General features: G+C 38.8%; 1 protein-coding gene across 6 annotated transcripts in view; it reads left to right on the top strand.

The window, feature by feature from the left end:
• The window catches only part of LOC122815900 (alpha-aminoadipic semialdehyde synthase, mitochondrial-like), a 1,133,057-nt gene that overhangs the window by 703,232 nt on the left and 408,776 nt on the right, over nt 1–21,049 (top strand). For all 6 annotated transcript variants that reach the window (XM_044088750.1, XM_044088747.1, XM_044088751.1 and 3 more), the window contains 2 exons: nt 114–236; nt 600–711. In XM_044088750.1, coding sequence (XP_043944685.1) covers nt 114–236; nt 600–711 — 235 coding nt within the window. The remainder of the gene's footprint in view (nt 1–113; nt 237–599; nt 712–21,049) is intronic.

Below are 21,049 nucleotides of genomic sequence, written 5' to 3'. Positions count from 1 at the left end.
TGTACATAGGCTTATAAAACTGAAATGATCAAAACAAGTTTTCTGCACTTTAAATAATTATATAGTTTATTTTGATAAAGCTTTCTTTAATTGTGGATCTTTTTCTGTGTTAGATTTTTAGCTATATGTGACATCTCTGCTGATACAGGTGGTTCGATCGAATTCATGACTGAATGCACTACAATTGACATGCCATTTTGCATGTACGATGCCGATCAGCACTTCACGCATGATAGGTAAGCACGGGTTAAACCACGGGGTACAAACATTAATCTTTACATGTAAAAAGTGAGCAGATAATTAGTACTAAAGCTCAAGATGATAAATGAGCATGGATTAAACCTCTGGGTATGGGCATTAGTTTTGGGATGTAAATATTAACAGATTAGCTGAACTAAAAGTAAGAAAGTAATTGTTTGTACATCTATATTTATGCCGTATGCTTTCTGTTTCTGTATATCTATATTTATGCCATATGTTTTCTGTTTATGTGCATCTATATTTATGCCGTATGTTTTCTGTTTCTGTATAGCTATATTTATGCCGTATGTTTTCTGTTTCTGTATATCTATATTTATGCCGTATGTTTTCCATTTCAGTGTGGAAGGCAGTGGGATTTTGATATGTTCAATTGACAACTTGCCAGCTCAGCTTCCCATTGAAGCAACAGAATATTTTGGGGACAGACTTTTTCCTTACATTTGGGAGATGGTAAGTCTTGCCACTTGTATCACTTCTATGAAGATGCTCTTGCTTTTTAAACTGATACTTATCCCATTACCACTGCACCTTTCCGAAATGTGTATGCTGTGTAACGCATTCCATGGAGAGCAAATGAGGTCAATAAATTAGTTTCACTTTTCACATTAACTGCCGTAAGAAGCACACTGGGATACATTTCTGTGTCGGTACTTGTCACTAACATATTTTCTCTGTTTTATCTTTCTGTTTCCTTCTGACAAAAATGAGGTCCTTTTTTCAGTGTTTTATTTCATACAAGAGGCATGTTTTGGGTATAGTGTTTTCTGCCTGTACTGTTTATGTCCTACCCAGTCCTTTCTCCTGATGTTCATCGTGTTACACTGCTGCAGTCATTACACTTGGGTTATCCTGCCGTCAGGCGGTCCCGCAGTCGGCCTGAGTTCCAAAGTCTTGGTCCGGCGTCGGTTGCTGTTGCCTCTTCCCTGACGTCAGTGCAACAGGGGTATAAAAGATGCAGCCGATGCCATTTTCCTCAGTATTTCTTGCTGCGTGGTGCCCAAAGCAGAAGCAGTTCGCCAATGCCGGTCAGCCGACTCCTGAGATTTTCATTCTGAATCCAGAACCAAAGTCTTCTAAAAAGCTAAGTACTCCGTTGGGGAAACTTTTTCTTGCCTCAGACCAATGTCAGTAAAAGTTAATAATTGTATTTCTTGTGGGAAGCAAATACCTCATAAGGATTTCCACTCCTACTGTATCCCATGCCTAGGCCCAGACCACGACGTCACTGGTTGTCAGTTTTGTGCTAGGTTTAACAAGCGCACTATTAAACATCGGTTTGATTTTGCCCGACTTTATTTTGGCAGAAAATGTAATTACACCATGCCGTCGGAACTTCCGACAACTGGAATCCATAAAAAGCGTAAGGACAAGGACAGGCATCCGAGGCCCAAGACTGACGACGAGGCCTCTTCTAGGCCAGTCGCCGGTTCTCCGGTTTTCAGTGAGGCGCCTACGCAGCCCCTGACGACCGCTTCAACAGAATCACAGACCGCCTCTGACTCCCACGTGGAGCTGGGTGGGCCTTCGGATGCTCTTGCTACTCAGATTACCGAACTTAATCCTACAGAGGGAACCAAAGTAGCTGAACTTTCCACTGCTTCAGAGGGTGTTTTCAGGCCTACCCAATTAACTATTAAACCCTCTGCTAAATCTAAGCCTCCCTTAAAAGCTAAGAAACAGACACAGCAATCTCCAGGCCAGGTTTCCATGCCAAAGAAACAAATGCTAAAAATGGCCGAAGGTCTTATCACCCTGATCAGAGGGTCCCAACCCCCCCAGATAAAAGGCCCAGACAAGATGCAGACTACGAATCTTCAGACCAGGTATCCATTTCCTCTGACTCATCCTCAGACCTAGGGTATTCCTTACCCCCTTATGAGGATTCGGATGCTGAGGAATCTATCCCATCAGCCTCTCCACCTGAGGACTACTCCTTTGGGGAGACCTTACATTCCATGAGGGAGCATTTCCACTGGGAAGGCCAGGATTATTCAGAATCCAAGAAAAGACTCAGGGATTTCCTCTTATTGCCTCAACACAGACCCCTTGCTATTCTGCCTGTGTTAGGTATTGTGGATGATGTGTACACTAAATCCAGCTTAAACCCTGACTCCTTACCTCCAGCCCCAGTTAAACCTGATAGATATTACAGAGTCCCTGACTCTCACAAATTTCTATACAAAAGCCCTGTAGCTGACCCTGAAACTATTTCTCAGGGACCCAAAGGGATTAAGGCCTCATCTGCTAAAAATACAGTCCCCCCTGACAGAGATTCCAGAGCATTAGACAGATGGGGCAAGAAAGTTTATACATCTGCAACTTTAGCCATGAGAGCCTAGAATTGCCAGTTTCACATGCTAAAATATCAGCAATTTTTAATGTCTCAGTTGAAACAAAAGATGCTTCCAGATGCAGATTCTCCTAATTTGAAAGAAATGCAGGATTTATTGCATGCAGCTGAACAAGTGGGAAACATACTTTGCAATGTGGTTTTGATTCCTTAGAGGCCTCCTGTAGAGCAGCAGTTACAGGCTCTGTCATTAGAAGGCATGCTTGTTTAAAAGAACATACGCTACGAGATCATGTTTAAGCCAAATTACTAGATGCACCTTTGCAGCGGGATGTGTTGTTTGGAGTTAAAGCAGAGGAGGTATTAAAAAAGATGGAGGATAAGGCACAATCTATGAAAATGGTCAAAGATTTTTTACAGGTTCAACCTCCTCGTTTTAGCAGAAATTGGCCAACAAAAAAAAAATGGTCCTTTCCAGTCACAGATAGACCTCAAAGCGGCAGATATAGATGTCCAAGAGGTAGAGGTCAGACACAAGGCCCTTACAGACCTAGACAATGGGGTACACCGGGCCAGAAAGAAGGGGAAGACAGGACTCAATCTTGTAAAAAACAGTCTCAATGACTTCCCACCATGGCTGCCAAACAGCTCTCTGTTGGCAGCTCCCTTGGGAGGAAAACTGGCTCTTTTCTTTCACAATTGGCGTTGCATCACCAAAGACAAATGAGTTCTCAACATCATATCTCAAGGTTACAGGTTTCACTACCACATGCTTCCAAGGTTAAAAATAATGCCAAATCTGCCACCAAATCAATGGGCAGAGGCTCAAAAACAAATTACAGCACTCATGGATATAAGAGCTATTCAAAAGGTAGCACCACAAGAGCAAGGCCAAGGATTTTACTCAAGACTCTTTCTGGTTCCCAGAAAAGACAAAGCCTGGAGACCCATTCTGGACCTTTCTTCTCTGAACACTTACCTGGATGTTCCGAAATTCAAAATGTTGACACTACAGCAGTTTCTTCCCATGCTGGGCAAGAATGCTTGGCTCATGACTTTGGACCTCAAAGAGGCATACCTGCATGTCCCTATCAGACAAGACTGCAGACGATACCTCAGATTTCTAGAATGCACTATCAATTCTCTGCACTGCCCTTTGGCTTATCTACTGCACCCAGAGTCTTCACAAAGTGCCTGGCACCAGTAATTGCATTTTGCAGGTAAATATGAATTCAAATTTACCCTTACCTGGACGACTGCCTAATCCAAGCAGATATCAAAGACATTCTTCTAAAGCATCTGGCATACGTAAAAAAGTTATTAAGTTGCCTGGGGTACACAGTAAACAAAAAGAAATCAAAACTAGTGCCCTCACAACAGATAATATTCCTGGGTGCCAGCTTGAACACAATGGCCCAGATGGCTTATCTCACGCCAGACAAGCAGGGACAACTGACTCAGTATTTTCATTTAATGGCAACAAAGACCCAACTCCCTGCAAGAAAAATTCTGCAGGCCTCGGGCTACATGGCATCTTGCATGCTACTAATTCCATATGCCAGACTGCATATGAGGAAACTACAATGGTACCTAAAGAGTGCATGGTCTCAACGCTGTCAAGATCTGGAAACAGTTATACTACTAATTCCTTGCCTTCAACAGGAGTTTCAATGGTGGGCCCAAGCTTGTCACCTCAACAAGGGACAGCCTTTTACTCAACCCACAGCCAGGCCAACACTAACAACAGATGCATCGGATTACGCCTGGGGAGCACACATGGCAGGAAAATGTATTCAGGGTGAGTGTGCCCGCAGAGCAAAGACATCTCCACATCAATCAAAAAGAGATGCTAGCTGTGCAAAATACAATTATAGCTTTCAAGGACTTGCTACATCCAGGACAACTACTACTGAAGACTGACAACACCACAGTTATGTGGTACATAAACAGGCAAGGGGGAACACACTCCTACCCCCTCTGCAGACAAACCATGACCTTGTGGAACACAGCGTTAAACTACCAAGTTCATCTGCAGGCACAATTCCTGCCAGGAGAGAAAAACACACTGGCAGACGACCTAAGCAGAAACATCACGGATCCTCACGAATGGCAATTAAGTCCAAATATCTTCAGAATGATAGCACAAAAATGGGGGAACCCAGACATAGATCTGTTTGCATCCCCACTGAACTGCCAACTACAGAAATTCTGCACAAGGAGCTACCATCCACAAGTATGGAAAGTGGATGCCCTCTCATTCAGCTGGAAAAAACTACAAGTATACGCTTTCCCTCCTTTACCTCTCCTTCCAAAGGTACTCATAAAAGCCAGGCAGGAAGAGCCAAGGATGATTCTGATTGCACCAGACTGGCCACGCCAGCACTGGTATCCAATCTTAAAGAACTTTAGCACAAGAACTACCCTGGATTTTGCCACAAATCCCACAGCAGTTAACACAACACAACAATCAGATACTTCACAGCCAGCTAAAGACCTTAAATCTAGCTGCATGGAAAATTCCTTAACCAAGCAAGCATTGCCTCTCTCCAAAGCTGTTATGGATGTCATTCTGGAGGCCAGAAGGCCTAGTACCAGGAAAGCCTACTCGGATAAATGGGAGAGATTCTGTGCCTGGAACCATGCACACAGCCTTGACCCTTGTGTCCCCAACATTCCTCAGATACTTCAATACTTAACTGAGATGCTGGACAAAGGCCTCTCCTTCTCATCCATCAAGATTCATGCCTCAGCCATTTCTGCTCATTACAACACGGATCCACCAATTTTTTCACATCCTTTGCTCAAACAGTACCTCAGAGGGGCTAAAAACATGAGACCACCCCATAGAGCACCTATATCAACTTGGGACCTCAACTTTGTTTTGGAAAAAATTTACTTTACCTCCTTCTGAGCCAGCTAACACAGCAGAATTAAAATACCTCTCTTGGAAGACTGCTCTGCTACTGGCAATAACTTCAGCAAGAAGAGTTTCAGAATTACAGGCACTAATGGCAGTGGAACCTTTCCTCATCTTCCACCAGGACAGGGTATCCTTAAGAACTAACCCTACATTTATGCCAAGGGTAATATCAAGTGTGGCTCTAAACCAAACTATTCACTTGCTAACCTTTTATCCAAAACCACAGAACAAAGGGGAGAGATTACTACATTCCTTGGACATCCACAGACAGTTACGCTTCTACTTGGACAAAACCAAAGCTTTCAGAAAATCTGAGCAATTATTGGTAGCATACGCTGCAGGAGCACAGGGAAAAGCCATTTCAAAGCAGACTATTTCAAAGTGGATAGCTCACTGTATACGTTTTTGCTATACACACCATGGAAAACCTGTACCTAGCAGCATTAGATCTTACTCCACCAGGGCAACAGCCACTTTAACAGCCTACCTCAGGGGAGTGCATACCAAGGATATCTTAGAAGCAGCAACATGGAGTTCTGTACATACCTTCACCAAACATTACCACTTGCCTTTATATTCCAAATCCAGAGCAGGCTTTACCACTGCTGTACTGCAGGGCCTTATAGCCACACCTAATGCCTTATAGATCCATCCACCCTGCCTCAGCTTTGGGATTCCACCCAAGTGTAATGACTGCAGCAGTGTCACATGATGAACATAGTACAGTTTTGTACCTACCATAAATGTAGATGTTCGAGTGTAGACACTGCTGCAGTCCAGGTTACCCTCCCTCCTTCCCCTCTTCCTTGCTGGTACGTACCTAAGCCTTCTCCCCTTTACTACATATGGGGAGTATTTGCTGGAAACTGATAGTTTTTTACTATTTTTCATATGTATGTTTTATTAGCAATTTGCATTGCCTACCTTTTTGGGGGTACCTGAAATCTGGGGCAAGAAAAACTGAGGAAAATGGCATCGGCTGCATCTTTTATACCCCTGTCGCACTGACATCAGGGAAGAGGTGACAGCAACCGACACCGGACCAAGACTTTGGAACTCAGGCTGACTGCGGGACCGCCTGACGGCAGGATAACCCAAGTGTAATGACTGCAGCAGTGTCTACACTCGAACATCTACATTTATGGTAGGTACAAAACTGTACTTTCTCTCTGCTGTACTTCTCAGTCATCTTTTCCAAGGTTACTCAAGCTTAAACAGTCTATGTTCTGTGAGTTTATGAATTATGTGATAACACTAGTAGTATGCCAGTGATTACACATTTAAAACTTCCTGTGTGTGCCACTTTTGGCCTACATATATAAGTCTGCCACTGCATGTGTGTGTGTGTGTGTGTGTGTGTGTGTGTGTGAGTGTGTGTGTGTGTGTGTGTGTGTGTGTGTGTGTGTGTGTGTGTGTGTGTGTGTGTGTGTGTATCTGGGATTATGGACACCGTCCATTTTCAGCATAAACCCTTATATGGGGTTATACCCTTATATGGGGTTATAATATATACTCTTATATACGACCTGGCAAAGGCCTTCGACACAATACCCCACTCAGGTATCATCGAAAAACTCACCAGCTTGAATGTAAACCCAAACATCACAAGATGGGTTGCAAACTGGCTAAGTGACAGAACCCACAGGGTCAGAGTTGCTGGAGCCATGTCAGACTCAAAGCCTGTCACAAGTGGTGTCCCACAGGGCTCATTCCTGGGTCCACTCTTGTTCGGCATCTACTTTTCTGAAGTACAAGCAAACACAGGAGGGTTATGGCTGACAAAGTTTGCAGATGACTGCAAACTGGGCGCCATAGTCGAAAACACATCTGACACAGATATCCTTCAGAAGGGCCTCACAGAAACGGATAACTGGTGCCAGAGCCATGGCCTAAAGTTAAACGCCAAGAAATGCATAGTCATACCCTTCGGGAAAAACAAGGTTACCCCTAGCTACCATATAGGTGGCAATCCACTGAGCACAGAAGAAGTCATCAGGGATCTGGGGACCCAGGTTGACCGTAGCCTTTCGTTTGACACTCATGTTGCTAAAGTAGTTAGGAAAACCTTCTACATTGCCCACCTGATCATGAAGGGATTCACATCTAGATCAAGGGAGGTCATCGTCCCCCTGCACTCATCACTCATTAGACCTATGATTGAGTACAATGCCCCATTCAGAATGTATCTGACCCGACACCTGCAGCAGCTGGAAAGGCCCCAAAAGTTCCTCACCAAAAGGATAAAGGGTCTCAAAAATATGTCTTATGCTGCCCGACTGAAAGAACTCCAGCTCTATTCAGTCTCATACCGCTTGCTCAGAGGTGACCTGTGCCTGACATATAAGGCCATGTCAAACCCAGATTTGATGAATATGCTTCACCTCAAAAAATCTAGATCCCTCAGAACCACAAGGGCGGGAGACTTAAACCTTGACACGGTTATTAATAGAACATGCTGGAGGGACAAATTCATCACCCAGAGACTCCCTATGCTGTGGAACAAAATCCCGGTACATGTGAGGCAGAGCACCTCACTGGCCTTGTTCAAGAGGAATCTTGACCAATGGATGGGAGATCGCAGATATACCCCAGGGATTACTTCAGTGCCACTGCTTGACAGAGGTGCAGCAAAATAATAGGCATAGTTTTATTCAAACTAAAGGGGTGGCGAAAGCCACATAACTATGGGCTAGGCTTATAAATGCCCTTGGGCAGATAGCCTAGTATGAACCTATGAACCTATGAACCTATATGGTTCACTGCATATGTAATCATCTGTCTAATAGTACCATTCCATTAAGGTCAGGGTCATTTGCTCTAGACAGAAAACACTGCACTAATTGTCCCACAGGGCTCTGTTGTAGGCTCTGTCCTGGGTTTCTTCCTCATTGGCATATACTTCTCTCCATGAAAGCTAATATTAATGGACATGAGTGTGTGCATATGTATAGCTGCAATATATGCAGTCTGGTGAATAATAATGAAATATACACCTTGTACTGTAGGTTGGAAACAGGTGATCTGCTGTGGTGACCCCTAATGGGAACAGCTGAAAGAAGATGATGATGATGATGATGATGATGATGATGACTGTAGGTTTAGGGAGTGAGCTTTGGAATTACTGATGAACCCACAAGTAATTATCCAAATTCCCTAATTCTACAATGCAAGGCATTTTATTTATTACATAAACCACACTATAGCATATTCTAAATGTCTGCTTTCTACATTTTTAATGTTAGCATCACTGTTTCACATTGATTAGACACCTCCAGCCCAATGATGCAGTTTATTTCTTTGTAATGTCATCTTTATTTATTATTTATATCCAGTTTGATGACCATGGAGGTCCACTGGGCTCAGTGAGCCCGTTTTCAGTGGAAGCCCGGGGAGAAAAGTTCCACCTTACATAGTTTAGTTACAAAAAAATGTTCGCTTTACATATTTTAATTACAGGTACAATTGTGGAAAAGAAAAAGCAGTTACAATTTCATTTCATGCAAGAGAAACAGGCATAAAATCTTGGATACATAGTACAATTTTACAATTTTGTTATTTACAATATGTACATTTGTCTTAGGTTAGCTTGAAGTCAGATTAAGTCAGGAGTTTAAGGTGTGGAATGATTATTAGGTAAGGGGGGGAGAGTGCAGTTGCTTTTTCTGTTAGAGAAAAGACAGGAATGTAGCTCAGTTTTAAATTTTTCAAAGTTTTCAGAAGTCCTTAGAGAGGAAGGAAGAAAATTCCATTTTTTAGCTACGGAAAAGGATAGCAGAAGCTGCCCAGCAGGACGACTGGGTTTGCAGACAGTGATTAGGTTTTGGTGAGTAGATCTTAGAGTTCTCTGAGGGGTGTAAGGTTGAAGGATGTTGGTTAGTGCAGGGCACTTAGTAGGTTGAAACATTAGTCTGTGGGCTGTAGTAATTTGGAGGTAGTCTAGATGGTTGGAGCGTTCAAGCCAATTTAACAAATGAAGGGAAGTACAATGATGGGAGGAGAATTTGGCTTTGGTTGCAAATTTGGGAATTTTATTGTAACAAATTTCCAGTTTGGAGGAAAGAGAGGCAAATAAGTTTGTTAGTAGAGGAGCGCCATACAGTAGTGAGGGTGTCGATAGGTAGTGACTAGAGTTAGTCTGGTAGAAGGAGCGAGGAACTGGATGTTTCTGTATAGCAAACCAAGTTTTATTTGGGTTTTCTTAATGTTTTTTTGGATGTGATTATCAAATTTTAGGTGTTCATCAATAGTAACTCCAAGAAGTTAGGTGAAGGGAGCAACTTCTATAGTAGAGTTGTTTTGGCTAATGATTTGGAATGAGTTTTTATCAGTGGGGAGCTTTAGAGGGAGAGAACAGAAATATTTTGGATTTGTTGGCATTTAGTAAGAGGTGGTTTTGGAGCATCCAATTTTCAGTGGTGGAGAAAGCAGTTTGTGTCACTGTTTGGAGCTCTGGAAGGTTAGAGGCGCAGCAGATTAAAGTAGAATGGTCTGCATATTGCACAGTTTTGGTGTTGGGTACGGCTTTGTGAAAGTCATTAATAAAGATGTTGAATAGCATTGGACCAAGTATGGATCCTTGGGGTACCCCAGTGGGGGTAGGAAGGAAGGTAGAGATACCTTTCCCCTTTTTCACAGCTTGAGACCTGTATGAACGGTAGCTGGAGAACCAGGATAAGGTATTGTGGGAGAGATTAAGATTAGAAAGAGGGTTTAGGAGGTGGGTTATATAGTTTATTAGTGCAGTGAATGTATTATAGCTGACCAAACTAAACAATTATATAAGTGGCCTTGTATAGCTAGATACACACCTGTTTGGTTTTCTAAAAGGCAAACCATGTCAGCATAACTTGGCTAAGTTCTTTGAGAGAGTTACAGAGACCTTAGGTAAGGGTCATAAAGTCCAAGCTGTGTACCTGGACCTTGACTTGGCTTTTGACACTATCTCCATTCTGGGATTATGGACACTGTCCAACCTCAACATAAACCCATACATAGTTCACTGCATATGTAATCATCTGTCTAATAAAACCATTCCATTAAGGTCAAGGGCATTTGCTCTAGACAGAAAACACTGCACTCATTGTCCCATAGGGCTCTGTTTTAGGATCTGTCCTGGGCTTCTTCCTCATTGTTCTATACTTCTCTGCTTGAAAGCTAATATCAATGGACTACAGCTAACCAGATCACAAATGGGGGGTGGTTATCAAATCCCTGATAAATTCTCCATGAATGACTGGACTAAACAAATCCTTGGTGTTTTAATCTGGGCTTGTTCTGAATGACAGGAAATGCTGCATAGTTTCTTTTGGTGGATTTTGCATCACCACTCATTGCTGCATTGATAGCATTCCACTCAAATTTGTCACATCTGCTGGACACTCATGTAAAAACATCATATATGTGGCAACCTGCAGTCACTGCAAGGCATACTATTTAGGAAACACGAACCAAATATTTAAAGAACGTATCGTAAAACATTTATCCGACGTAAGAAATAAAGTTGCTAGCAATGCACTTTATATGCACATAAGTGCAAATTGTAGCCATTCTTTTAAGTTTATGACACTAACTAGGCTCCATGAAACATTAAGAGCTGGGGATTTAGTAAATCAAACAGAAATTGAATAAATGAAGTGGATAATGAACTTTCGTTCAGATCAGCCACCAGGTCTGAATGCATTTGTTCCTCATTACAGCCGAGTGACGCCTCCAGGTGCATCTGCAGTTACTGCCTACTGCTCCTCTAGGCGTCAAATATTGCTTGTTCATATTTGCATTAATAATTCCAGAACCATGCCCTATACGAGGTATCAGAATATTTTATCTTGAAGCATACATGATGGCAAACACAATTGTATTGATATTTGACCTATGTCAATGAGTATTTGTTAGAATTGTAAGGTGATAACTTTATTTTTAAAGGCTCAAGCCATGCCCACTAGGAGTTAAAGGTGCACAATCAAAAGGGCTGCACTAAAAGGAAAACTTCTTCAGCACTCAAAATACCCTAACTGAAAGGGTGTATACGTTGCTATGGCTACTAACTATCTTTGAATGAGTGAATACCAGACAATGAAGGTATTTAACAGGAAGTTTTACTGGCTAACATTTAGGATTTGAAAAAGGTATTACACCGAAAGCACTTATCTGGTTTATGAACCAATGTGTTTTATTTTATCATTGTTTTATTTTTATTAAAAGCTTTCAAGTTTCAAGTTTTTAGCATGATTGGTGGCAGAACCGTTCTTTCTCTGAATTTTGTACTTTGATATGTTCTGCCTTTGGTGACGCTACCTACATTTTCTTCTTTACTCATGTGTTGTTCAGAGCTGGGCAGGCTAGGGCCTTTGTGGATTATGTTATGTAGTGCTAGAAGATGCACAAGGGGTTGTAGGGTTTAATAATGTTATTCAGAGCTGGGCAGGCTAGGGCCTTTGTGGATTATGTTATGTAGTGCTAGAAGATGCACAAGGGGTTGTAGGGTTTAATAATGTTATTCAGAGCTGGGCAGGCTAGGGCCTTTGTGGATTATGTTATGTAGTGCTAGAAGATGCACAAGGGGTTGTAGAGTTTAATAATGTTATTCAGAGCTGGGCAGGCTAGGGCCTTTGTGGATTATGTTATGTAGTGCTAGAAGATGCACAAGGGGTTGTAGGGTTTAATAATGTTATTCAGAGCTGGGCAGGCTAGGGCTTTTGTGGATTATGTTATGCAGTGCTATAAGATGCACAAGGGGTAGCTTGTTGGGAAATTCTAGCCAGTTTGGGGTTTGCAAAGAATGTGCAATGATGTGTACTAGTTCTGGAGTGTGTGGCAAATTTGGCCACTTTGTTACAGCATATTGTTCCAGTTCATATCTAGTGGAGATCTGTAAGTTAGTGATTATACTGGCCCCATAAATAAGGGATGGCAGAAGGAAAGTTTTGGCAAGAATAATCTTGGTTGACGTGTTGAGGTAATGTTTGTTTCTGTAGAGCATACCACGTTTCTGGTGTTTTTTTATTTTGCTGAGCATAGAGGTCACATTTTAAGTGATCATCTATGAGAACACCTAGTAATTTAGTGTGGTGTATTATTTTAATAATGGTGTTGTCGAATTTAGTGTGGTGTATTATCTCAATAGTGGTATAAGCTCCGGTGGTGCAGCGGTAGCGTTGTTGCCTCACAGCAAGAGGTTCTCCAGTTTGATTCTCGGCTGCAGTGCCTTCTGTGTGGAGTTTGCATGTCCACCCCATGGTTGAGTGGCATACGAAAGACATGTGTAAAATGGGCGTGCCTTCGTTGAAGGTTGGGCATCAAGCTGGCATCTCGACACTGTAAAAATCTACTGCCAATCATTAGCAGACCGGAGTTCCACTGTGGCAACCCCTAACTGGAAAAAGCCGAAAAAAGAAGAACAACTTATGCTGAAAACAGACTCTCCTTTAACCAATGTGTCTGTATGGTTTCTAGAAAAGCCTTCAGCCTTTCACAGCTTATCCTTCATGGAGTGACCTTTAGGTGGTTGATTCATGTCGTTATAGCACAGAAGAAATGTCGATACAGCTGATTGCACATTTTTCTTCTGAGAAATTACGAACAATGGGTAGAGGGGAATTTGCCCTTTTCCATTGTTGAGTGATCTCAGAGTTGGTATATATAATAAGCTGGAGATGAGAAATGTGCAGCCCCCTATGTGAGGATGCAGGAGGATTGTCCATCTACAAAAACTATTGTTATTTTGTTTTTTTATTATTATTTCAATGCTTTGAAGATCATCCCCAGACTTAAGACACATTTTGTGTTTTAATCTGGACCGAGAATGTTGCATGCTAATATTTTTATTTTATTTTTTATTTTACCTTTGTTGACCGGGATAGTCCATTTTCAGCGGAGGCCCGGGGAGAAAAGCTCCAAGGGTAAGCAGATACAGCATTACGTAATACCAGCATTACATATTACAAACAGATTATTTACAGAGATTACATAAGTAAGCAAGTTAAACAAGTTCCACAGGTTAAAGTTAGTCCTGAGCACAAGTCAGGATTAAATTAAATTACACAGTAAACTGGTTAACAGATTTTTACACATTCGAGTTAGCCAGGCTTGATACATTGACATAGCCAGTTAAGTGACAAATGTTGCTTGAGTCTAGTTTTAAATTGACCTAAGGTGGAAAGTAAGGTAATATCAGCTGGAAGTGAGTTCCAGGATCTACTTACAGAGTTTGCAAAGAAAGAATCACCGGCTGTGTTATTAATTTTGCTAGTCTGAATTAGTAGTTTGTTAGAGGATCGAAGCAGTCTAGGATTGTTATAGGGGGTGATAATATTTTTAAGTGCAGGAGTATTGTCCGGATTATAGAGGATTTTATAGGCCATAATCAGTTGGTTATACTGGATTAGGCTAGGTAGTTCAAGCCAACCAAGCTGATTTAGATTGATGCAATGATGTGTCCTAAAAGGCAGCCCAGTGACAAACCTGGCAATGTGGTTGTAGCAAATTGAGAGTTTGTTAAGGACAGTCTTGTTCAAATTCGAGAGTAGAGGGGATGCATACAGAAGGGTTGAAAGAAGGTGAAAGCTAGCTATGGCAATTTTAGCTGGAGGGGTTAGGAAGGCTTTTATTCTGTAAAGTGACCCTAGTTTTTTATTGATGGTTTTGATAGTTTGGTTAACATGTAGGTCAAATTTGAGGTTATTGTCTATGATGACACCTAATAGTTTTGTAGATGGTCAGGGCAGATTATTGTGCCATCATTTGATTTTATGATAAAGGTGAAAGCGGTAGTCCTACGTGTTGGTGAAAATAACAGCATCTTAGTTTTTGGGGATTTAGGATCAGACGATGTTCAGAAAGCCAGTTTTCTATTGTATTAAAGGTGGTCTGGGTAGCTGACTATAACTCTACTGGAGATGTGGCTGAGCAAATCAGAGTAGCGTCATCAGCATATTGGATACAGCTGACTTTTGGGATGACAGTATAAAGGTCGTTAATGAAGATGGAGAACAGCAAGGGCCCTAGTATAGAGCCTTGTGGTACTCCGAGGGTGTTAGGTAGAAGGTTAGAGAGTTTGTTCTGCCAGAGGCCAGCCTGCTGTCGACCATTTAGGTAGGATTGAAACCACTGGAGGGCTCCAGTATCTAGGCAGAATGTTTGCAGGGTGTGGATTAAAAGTTGGTGATGAACCATAACGAATGCCTTGGAAAGATCCAAAAAGAGGGCTGATGATATATAATTATTGTTGCGATTATGGTTTATGGTGTTAGTAAAGGCTAAGAGGGCTGAAGTAGTGCTGTGATGAGGACGGAAGCCATGCTGAGTGTCTGCCATAAGGCGATTTTGGATTAGGTGGTGCATGAATTGTCTATGAATACATTTTTCCATAATCTTTGCAAGTGGAGAGAGTATAGCTATTGGCCTATAATTGGAGAATTCAGTAGAGCTGCCTCCTTTGTGAAGTGGGATTACATAGGATATTTTCCAGATGGTGGGAATTTTAGCTTCTACTATGGTTTGATTGATTAGTATTGAGATGGGGTAAGCAATAGCATCAGCTGATTTTTGTAGGTACTCGGCAGGGAGTTGATCAGTAGAAAGTGTAGTGGGTTTTAATTTTTTGATCAAGGTACGGATAAGTGAAGTGGTGACTGGTTGGAAGCTGAACGCAAGTAGGTTTCTAGGGGTGCTACTTTCAGGACCAGGGGAGCTAGGAGGTAGTTGGCTAGCTAGGGCTTGAATTGTCTCAGTAAAGAATTGGTTAAAACTATCAGAAACATCTTCAGGGGTTTTATCAATAGTAGCAGCAGGGATTGGGGTTGAAGTTTGTCCAGGATGTAGTATATTATTTAAACCTGCCCAAAACTTCTGAGGGTTATTTTGATTTACTGTCTGTAAATTACAGTAGTATTGTTTTTTATCTTGTAAAATTGATTTTTTGGTTTCGTTCCTGGATTGCCTGTATTTAATGTGATCTTGAGGGTCTTTAGAAGAATGCCATAAAGCCCATGCTTTGTTTCTAAGGGTAATTTTAAGTTTATACTCTATAGAAAGCCATGGTGCAGTCTTTGCCTTGGTTCTCTTTGAACGAACAGGTGCATGCAAATCAAGGATCTGAAGGAATTTGTTGTTAAAGTATGCTACTGCTTCGTCTAAGGGGAGGTGTTTTAGAATAGACCAATTACATGAGTTTAGTTCTTGTTGGAATTTGGCAGGGTCAAAGTTTTTATTGTTTCTAACCTTTCTGAGTAAGGGTTGTTGGGAATTAATGGTTTTGTGCTTAATTACATATGTGAGAAGATGATCGCTTAGGCCATTAAGGAGGGTACCAGAGGTGTACAGTTGGGGGTGACTGTTTATGAGTACCCAGTCAAGTATACTTTCTTTTTGGTTGGGTTTACCTATCCTGGTAGGGGTGGATATGATTTGTGTAAATGCATGCAGGTTAATATGGGTGGTTGGGGATTCTAAGGAACAGGTGCCCCAGTCTATGTTAAAGTCTCCAAGTAGTAGGGTTTCTTGGGGATAGTGACATGATAACCAGTGCAGGATATCTTCAAATGTAGATATATTGTTACCTGGGGGAATGTATATACAGATGATATTAATGCATTTATTTTTATTAAGTTGCAATTTGGTGGCAAGAATCTCAGTTATTAATCTGAGGAGGTTGTATTACATCTATGGTGACATTCAACTCAGATTTATAGAGTACAGCTACCCCACCCCCCTTCCTCGAAGCACGATCCAACCTGTGTATGTTGTACCCAGGTGGTAACACTTCATTGTCTTTAGTGTTAGGTTTTAACCAGGTTTCAGATAAACAGAGAATCTCAGGGGAGTGGACATCCAGAAGTGCATGCAATTCATGTACCTTGTTATTAATGCTTCTAATATTGAGATGACAGACTAGGAGAGAGTTAGTTGGCCTATAAATTGTAGGTTTGTAACTTAGATTACAAGTAGAGGGGGTATGTGTATCTGAAGTGAGTGGGCCAGGGTTGGGGTGAATATCACCACCAAGTATTAGGTTGAGTCTATACTTGGTGATGAACTTCAGGAATTTGTTTATTAGTTTGTGATAGTGTTTGGATCTAGAGCTAATGTGCCTGGGGTTGAGATGTTGATAGACTGAACAAGATGTTGGATAGGATCTGGTACTGTAAGTATGGTTGAAGGTGGAAGGATTTAATATCTATTTTTTTTTTTAAAAAAAAGTTTATTGTTTTAACATATAAGAGAAATATCATAACAATTTTATACAAATAATTAAAAATAGGTATTATTATAATATTCAACAAAACAACTAAAGTATTTACAAAGACATCCACTACAATCAGATCAATTAATTAAACTAAAATACTGTGCTATTGAAATTAGAATTTTTTTAACAAATTTTGTAAATTATCCCATACAATAAAATGTGATGTTTTTCTAGTTGTTCTCATTCTAATTGTGCTTATTTCCATATGACACATTATATTCATAACATTTTTAAATTCATTGAACGAAGGAGGTGTATCTGAAATCCAATTTCTAGTTATTATTTTCCTAGCCACTGCTAGGATAGACCATAACAAGGGAAGCTTAATCTTTTTAACACATTGAGGTACAGGTGTGTTGAATAATATAAGAGACTTAGAAATAATGAAATTATCTGTAAAAGAGCCTGCAAAATTCATTAATTGACTTCCAGTATTCTTTCAACTTCATACAGTCATAAAACATATGAGCCCAGTCAGCATTAATTTCTACATTACATCTCTTACATAGATTATCTTTATTATTAATTTTATTCATCATCAAAGGTGTATAAAAGATCTATGTAAACATTTCCATGTATAAAGTCTCCAGACAATGGAAGATGTAGTTCTATAAGCAGATTCCAATATATATTGTTTATCTTGTTGAGTTGGTGGGTCCCCATTAATAGAGGTGAAATAATTCCAGTATGAATCTACATTGTAAAAGTTTCTTGTCTGATAATTTTATGTATATATGAAAGTTTACCTTTATCAGAAACTTTATGCTGTAAATTTATTATCAAGTAATCAATCAGTTTTGGAATAGATTCTTTAACTGTTATAGACATTAGATCTATTCTATCAATGAGATGTTGTCTAAAGATCTGAACCTCTAACCAGCAAGTTTCTCTTAGATCAAATTCTTGTTTTAAGAAATCTAGATTTTTAACTTTATTATCAGATATCAGCTGATACCAGTACTTTAGATTATTATCTATAGCTAAATGAGCTCCTTCAGAAGTAGATGACATAAGCATACCCTGAGTATAAATTATAGGGAATACAATAAAATTCCATTCCCTATACTTAGGGTGCATGAATATAAAGTTCCGATAACTAATAATAATATTTAATGGGTAACAGACCATATGTTTAGGTGTAATAGGTGAAGTACAAAATTCCTTTAGCAACCACAACATGGAGTTATTTATAATCATATTTTTATGTGTTAAGGAGATTTTCATGAAGTGCGTACTAATTAGCTCCCAATAATCTTTCCATTTTGCGACATATGACCAATCTATTAATAAAGTAATAACTTTTATAATAGAAGAGATAATATATAAATTAAAGTCTGGAAAAGAAATACCCCTTGAGACCAGCTATTAGTATGTTTCTTTAATGCAATCCTAGGTCTATTAGGTGCCCATAAGAAATTTAACATTAGTGTATTCAGTTTCTTGATAGTTATTTTTGTAGGTGAAAGTATTATTGATTGTATTAAGTATAAAATCTTGGGGAATATTATCATTTTAATAATTGTAAGTCTCTCCTCCATAGTAAAAACATATTATTCCAGGTATTAAAAAGATTTTGTATATTAAGAAAACAGGTATTATAGTTATTATATATAATAGATTTAATATCTTTAGATAGTATTATACCTAAATAAGTTATCTGACCTGAGTTGGGTACATATTTAGTAAAATCACTAATGAGAGTATTTTTCGTGTATATATAGGTAGTATTTTAGTTTTTCTTCATTGAATATTAAACCAGAAATACTTTTAAAATTCATCATTTTATCAAATAAAGACTGCATAGAAGAATTAGATCCTGCTGATGTAATTAGAACATCATCTGCAAACAGGTCAATTTTTTGCTATGTATTTTCTTCTATTTCAAAACCCTCTATGTCAGTACTGTTTCTAATCAAATTAGCCCAAGGCTCCATTACTAAAGTGAATAATAGTGGAGAAAGTGGACATCCTTGCTTTGTACCTTTAAGAATGGGTATTTTTTGTGAAACATATGTTCCTACCTTAATATAAGCCAGCATTCCTTTGTATAAATGCTCAATTAAATTTACAAATGCATCAGAGAAATTTGTGCACTTCAGTAAGGTAAACAGATAGTCCCAACTTACTGAATCAAATGCTGAACCTATATCAAGACTAATAAGTGTTAAATCTTTCTTTTTCCTATTTGCAAAATCAATTAATGTTAAAGTTCTTCTTATATTATCAAAAGTATTTCTATTTACAATGAAGCCCGTCTGATCTATGTCTATAATGCCGGGGATAATTGTCTTCAATCTATCAGCCAAAATACTCATAAACATTTTATAATCAACATTAAGTGATGAGATGGGTCGATATGAAGAACATCTAGTTGGATCTTTATTAGGTTTTAAAATTGGTGAAATAAATGTATATTGCCAAGATGGGGGGGTTATTAACTCAGTTTGGGCCAGAATAAAAACCTTATGTATTAATGAATATGTAGTTTTAGAAAGGATTTTATATATCTCTGGTATAATACCATCATTACCCGATGCTTTGTTTGATTTAAGCTTATTTATTTGTGTAATAACTTCTGTATATGAAATACTCTTGTCCAATAGTTTAATCTGTTGTTTATTAAGCTTTTTATTCATGTTTGTGGTTATAAACTCCTTTATTTTATCTTTAGGTTCCATGTTAATGTTGTTATGGTTAATCTTGTGAAAGTGATTTCTAAATTCATCCAGTATTTCTGGTATACTAGAAACATTCTTCTTTTCCTTAGAGAAAAGATTTCTTTGATATGGTTTTGTTTATTCAATCTTTTGTTTTATTTTTAAGTCTATGTAAGTATTTGGGGCTTATTGAATAAGACAAAAACTTGTATTTCTCTAAAGTTATTTTAACTTTATGAGTTAAAATTTCTTTGTATTTCTCATTTAGTTTGTTTATTTCTTCAATAACTTTCTTGTCCATAATATTTTCTTTATTATTATGTTTATAAGAGTCTAGTTTACTTTGAATATCGAACAATTCCTTATCCCAAGATTTCCTTTTGTTATTATACCATCTGATACTTTGTCCATATAGATATGATTTTAAGGCATCCCAAACATAGACAATGGAGACTTCAGGAGTATTATTTATGTCTAGAAAATGTTGTACTTCTGAAAGTATGTATTCTTTATAGTCTTTTAGCTGAGTTAAGTATGCTGGTATCCTTTTGATCTGAACATTATGAGTATTTTTTATCATGAATTCAAAAACAATTGAGTTATGATCAGATATAGGACATGAAATGATTTTGGAATTAATTAAATCTGTTACCATCTGGTTAGAAATAAAGACCCTATCTATTTTTGAATAAGTTTTGTATCTGTTAGAAAAAAAGGTGTATGGTAATGATTTTGACTCTATCTGATTATTAATATCATTCAAATGATAAGAATTAGCAAAATCATTTAAATGTTTTGCATTAGATGTAATTCTTCTTTTCTTTATAGTGGTAGTATCACTTTCATGTAATATACAATTAAAATCACCAGCTAAAATAATATCCCTATAGAGAATGATATGATCTTATCAATATGATGTTTCACTGTATTAATACCAATTCCAGGTATCCAGTATACATTAATTAAAGTGTAAGTCTTCCCATTAATTTGTATTGTAACCATACAAAACATTCCTTTGTCATCCTGATAAGACTTAATGGTTTTAGGAATGGGCATACTTTTATTCCATAAAATAGCCACTCCTCTTTTTCTGAGTGTGCTCTGAACTAACCAATACTGCATACTTATTAGTGGCTAGTTTATCAATATCTTTTTTTCAAGAGATGGGTTTCTTGCAGGAAGACTAGATTGGCCTTGTGTAGATTAATGTATCTTATTAGGCTTGCCCTTTTACACGGATTATTCAATCCATTAATGTTTAAAGAAATTCCTTTTAAAGATGTCATTTGGCATTTTTAAAACTCAAGAATCTTATGATCGAAATAACAAATAACAAGATAAATAATGTTACATCTCCTCTTTTAGGTGTACCTTTAAATATAGCTGTATTTATTAAATCTCTTATGGGATTTTGTATAGGATTCAATTTTGTTTGTAGTGACAATGAGTGTACAAAATATATTGTGGATGTCAAAACTATATACATATAACAATGAACAAGTGAAAATAATGTAAGGATTAAACCTTGCCTGGAGTTGAAAACTCCAACTTAGAGCAGTATTTACTACTCAAGTTAACCCCCTACCCTAAGCAGCAGTACCTCAGCTACCACCTTATCAATTTAATACTAGTTATATTTAACTGAGGTTAACAGTTTTCAATTCAATTATCTATCAAGA

This window comes from Protopterus annectens, chromosome 11.part0, assembly GCF_019279795.1.
Source record: "Protopterus annectens isolate FY-2018-M chromosome 11.part0, PAN1.0, whole genome shotgun sequence".
NCBI lineage: Eukaryota > Metazoa > Chordata > Ceratodontiformes > Protopteridae > Protopterus > Protopterus annectens.
Note: the sequence above shows the minus strand (reverse complement) of the source record. Positions and strands in the feature narration are given on the sequence as shown.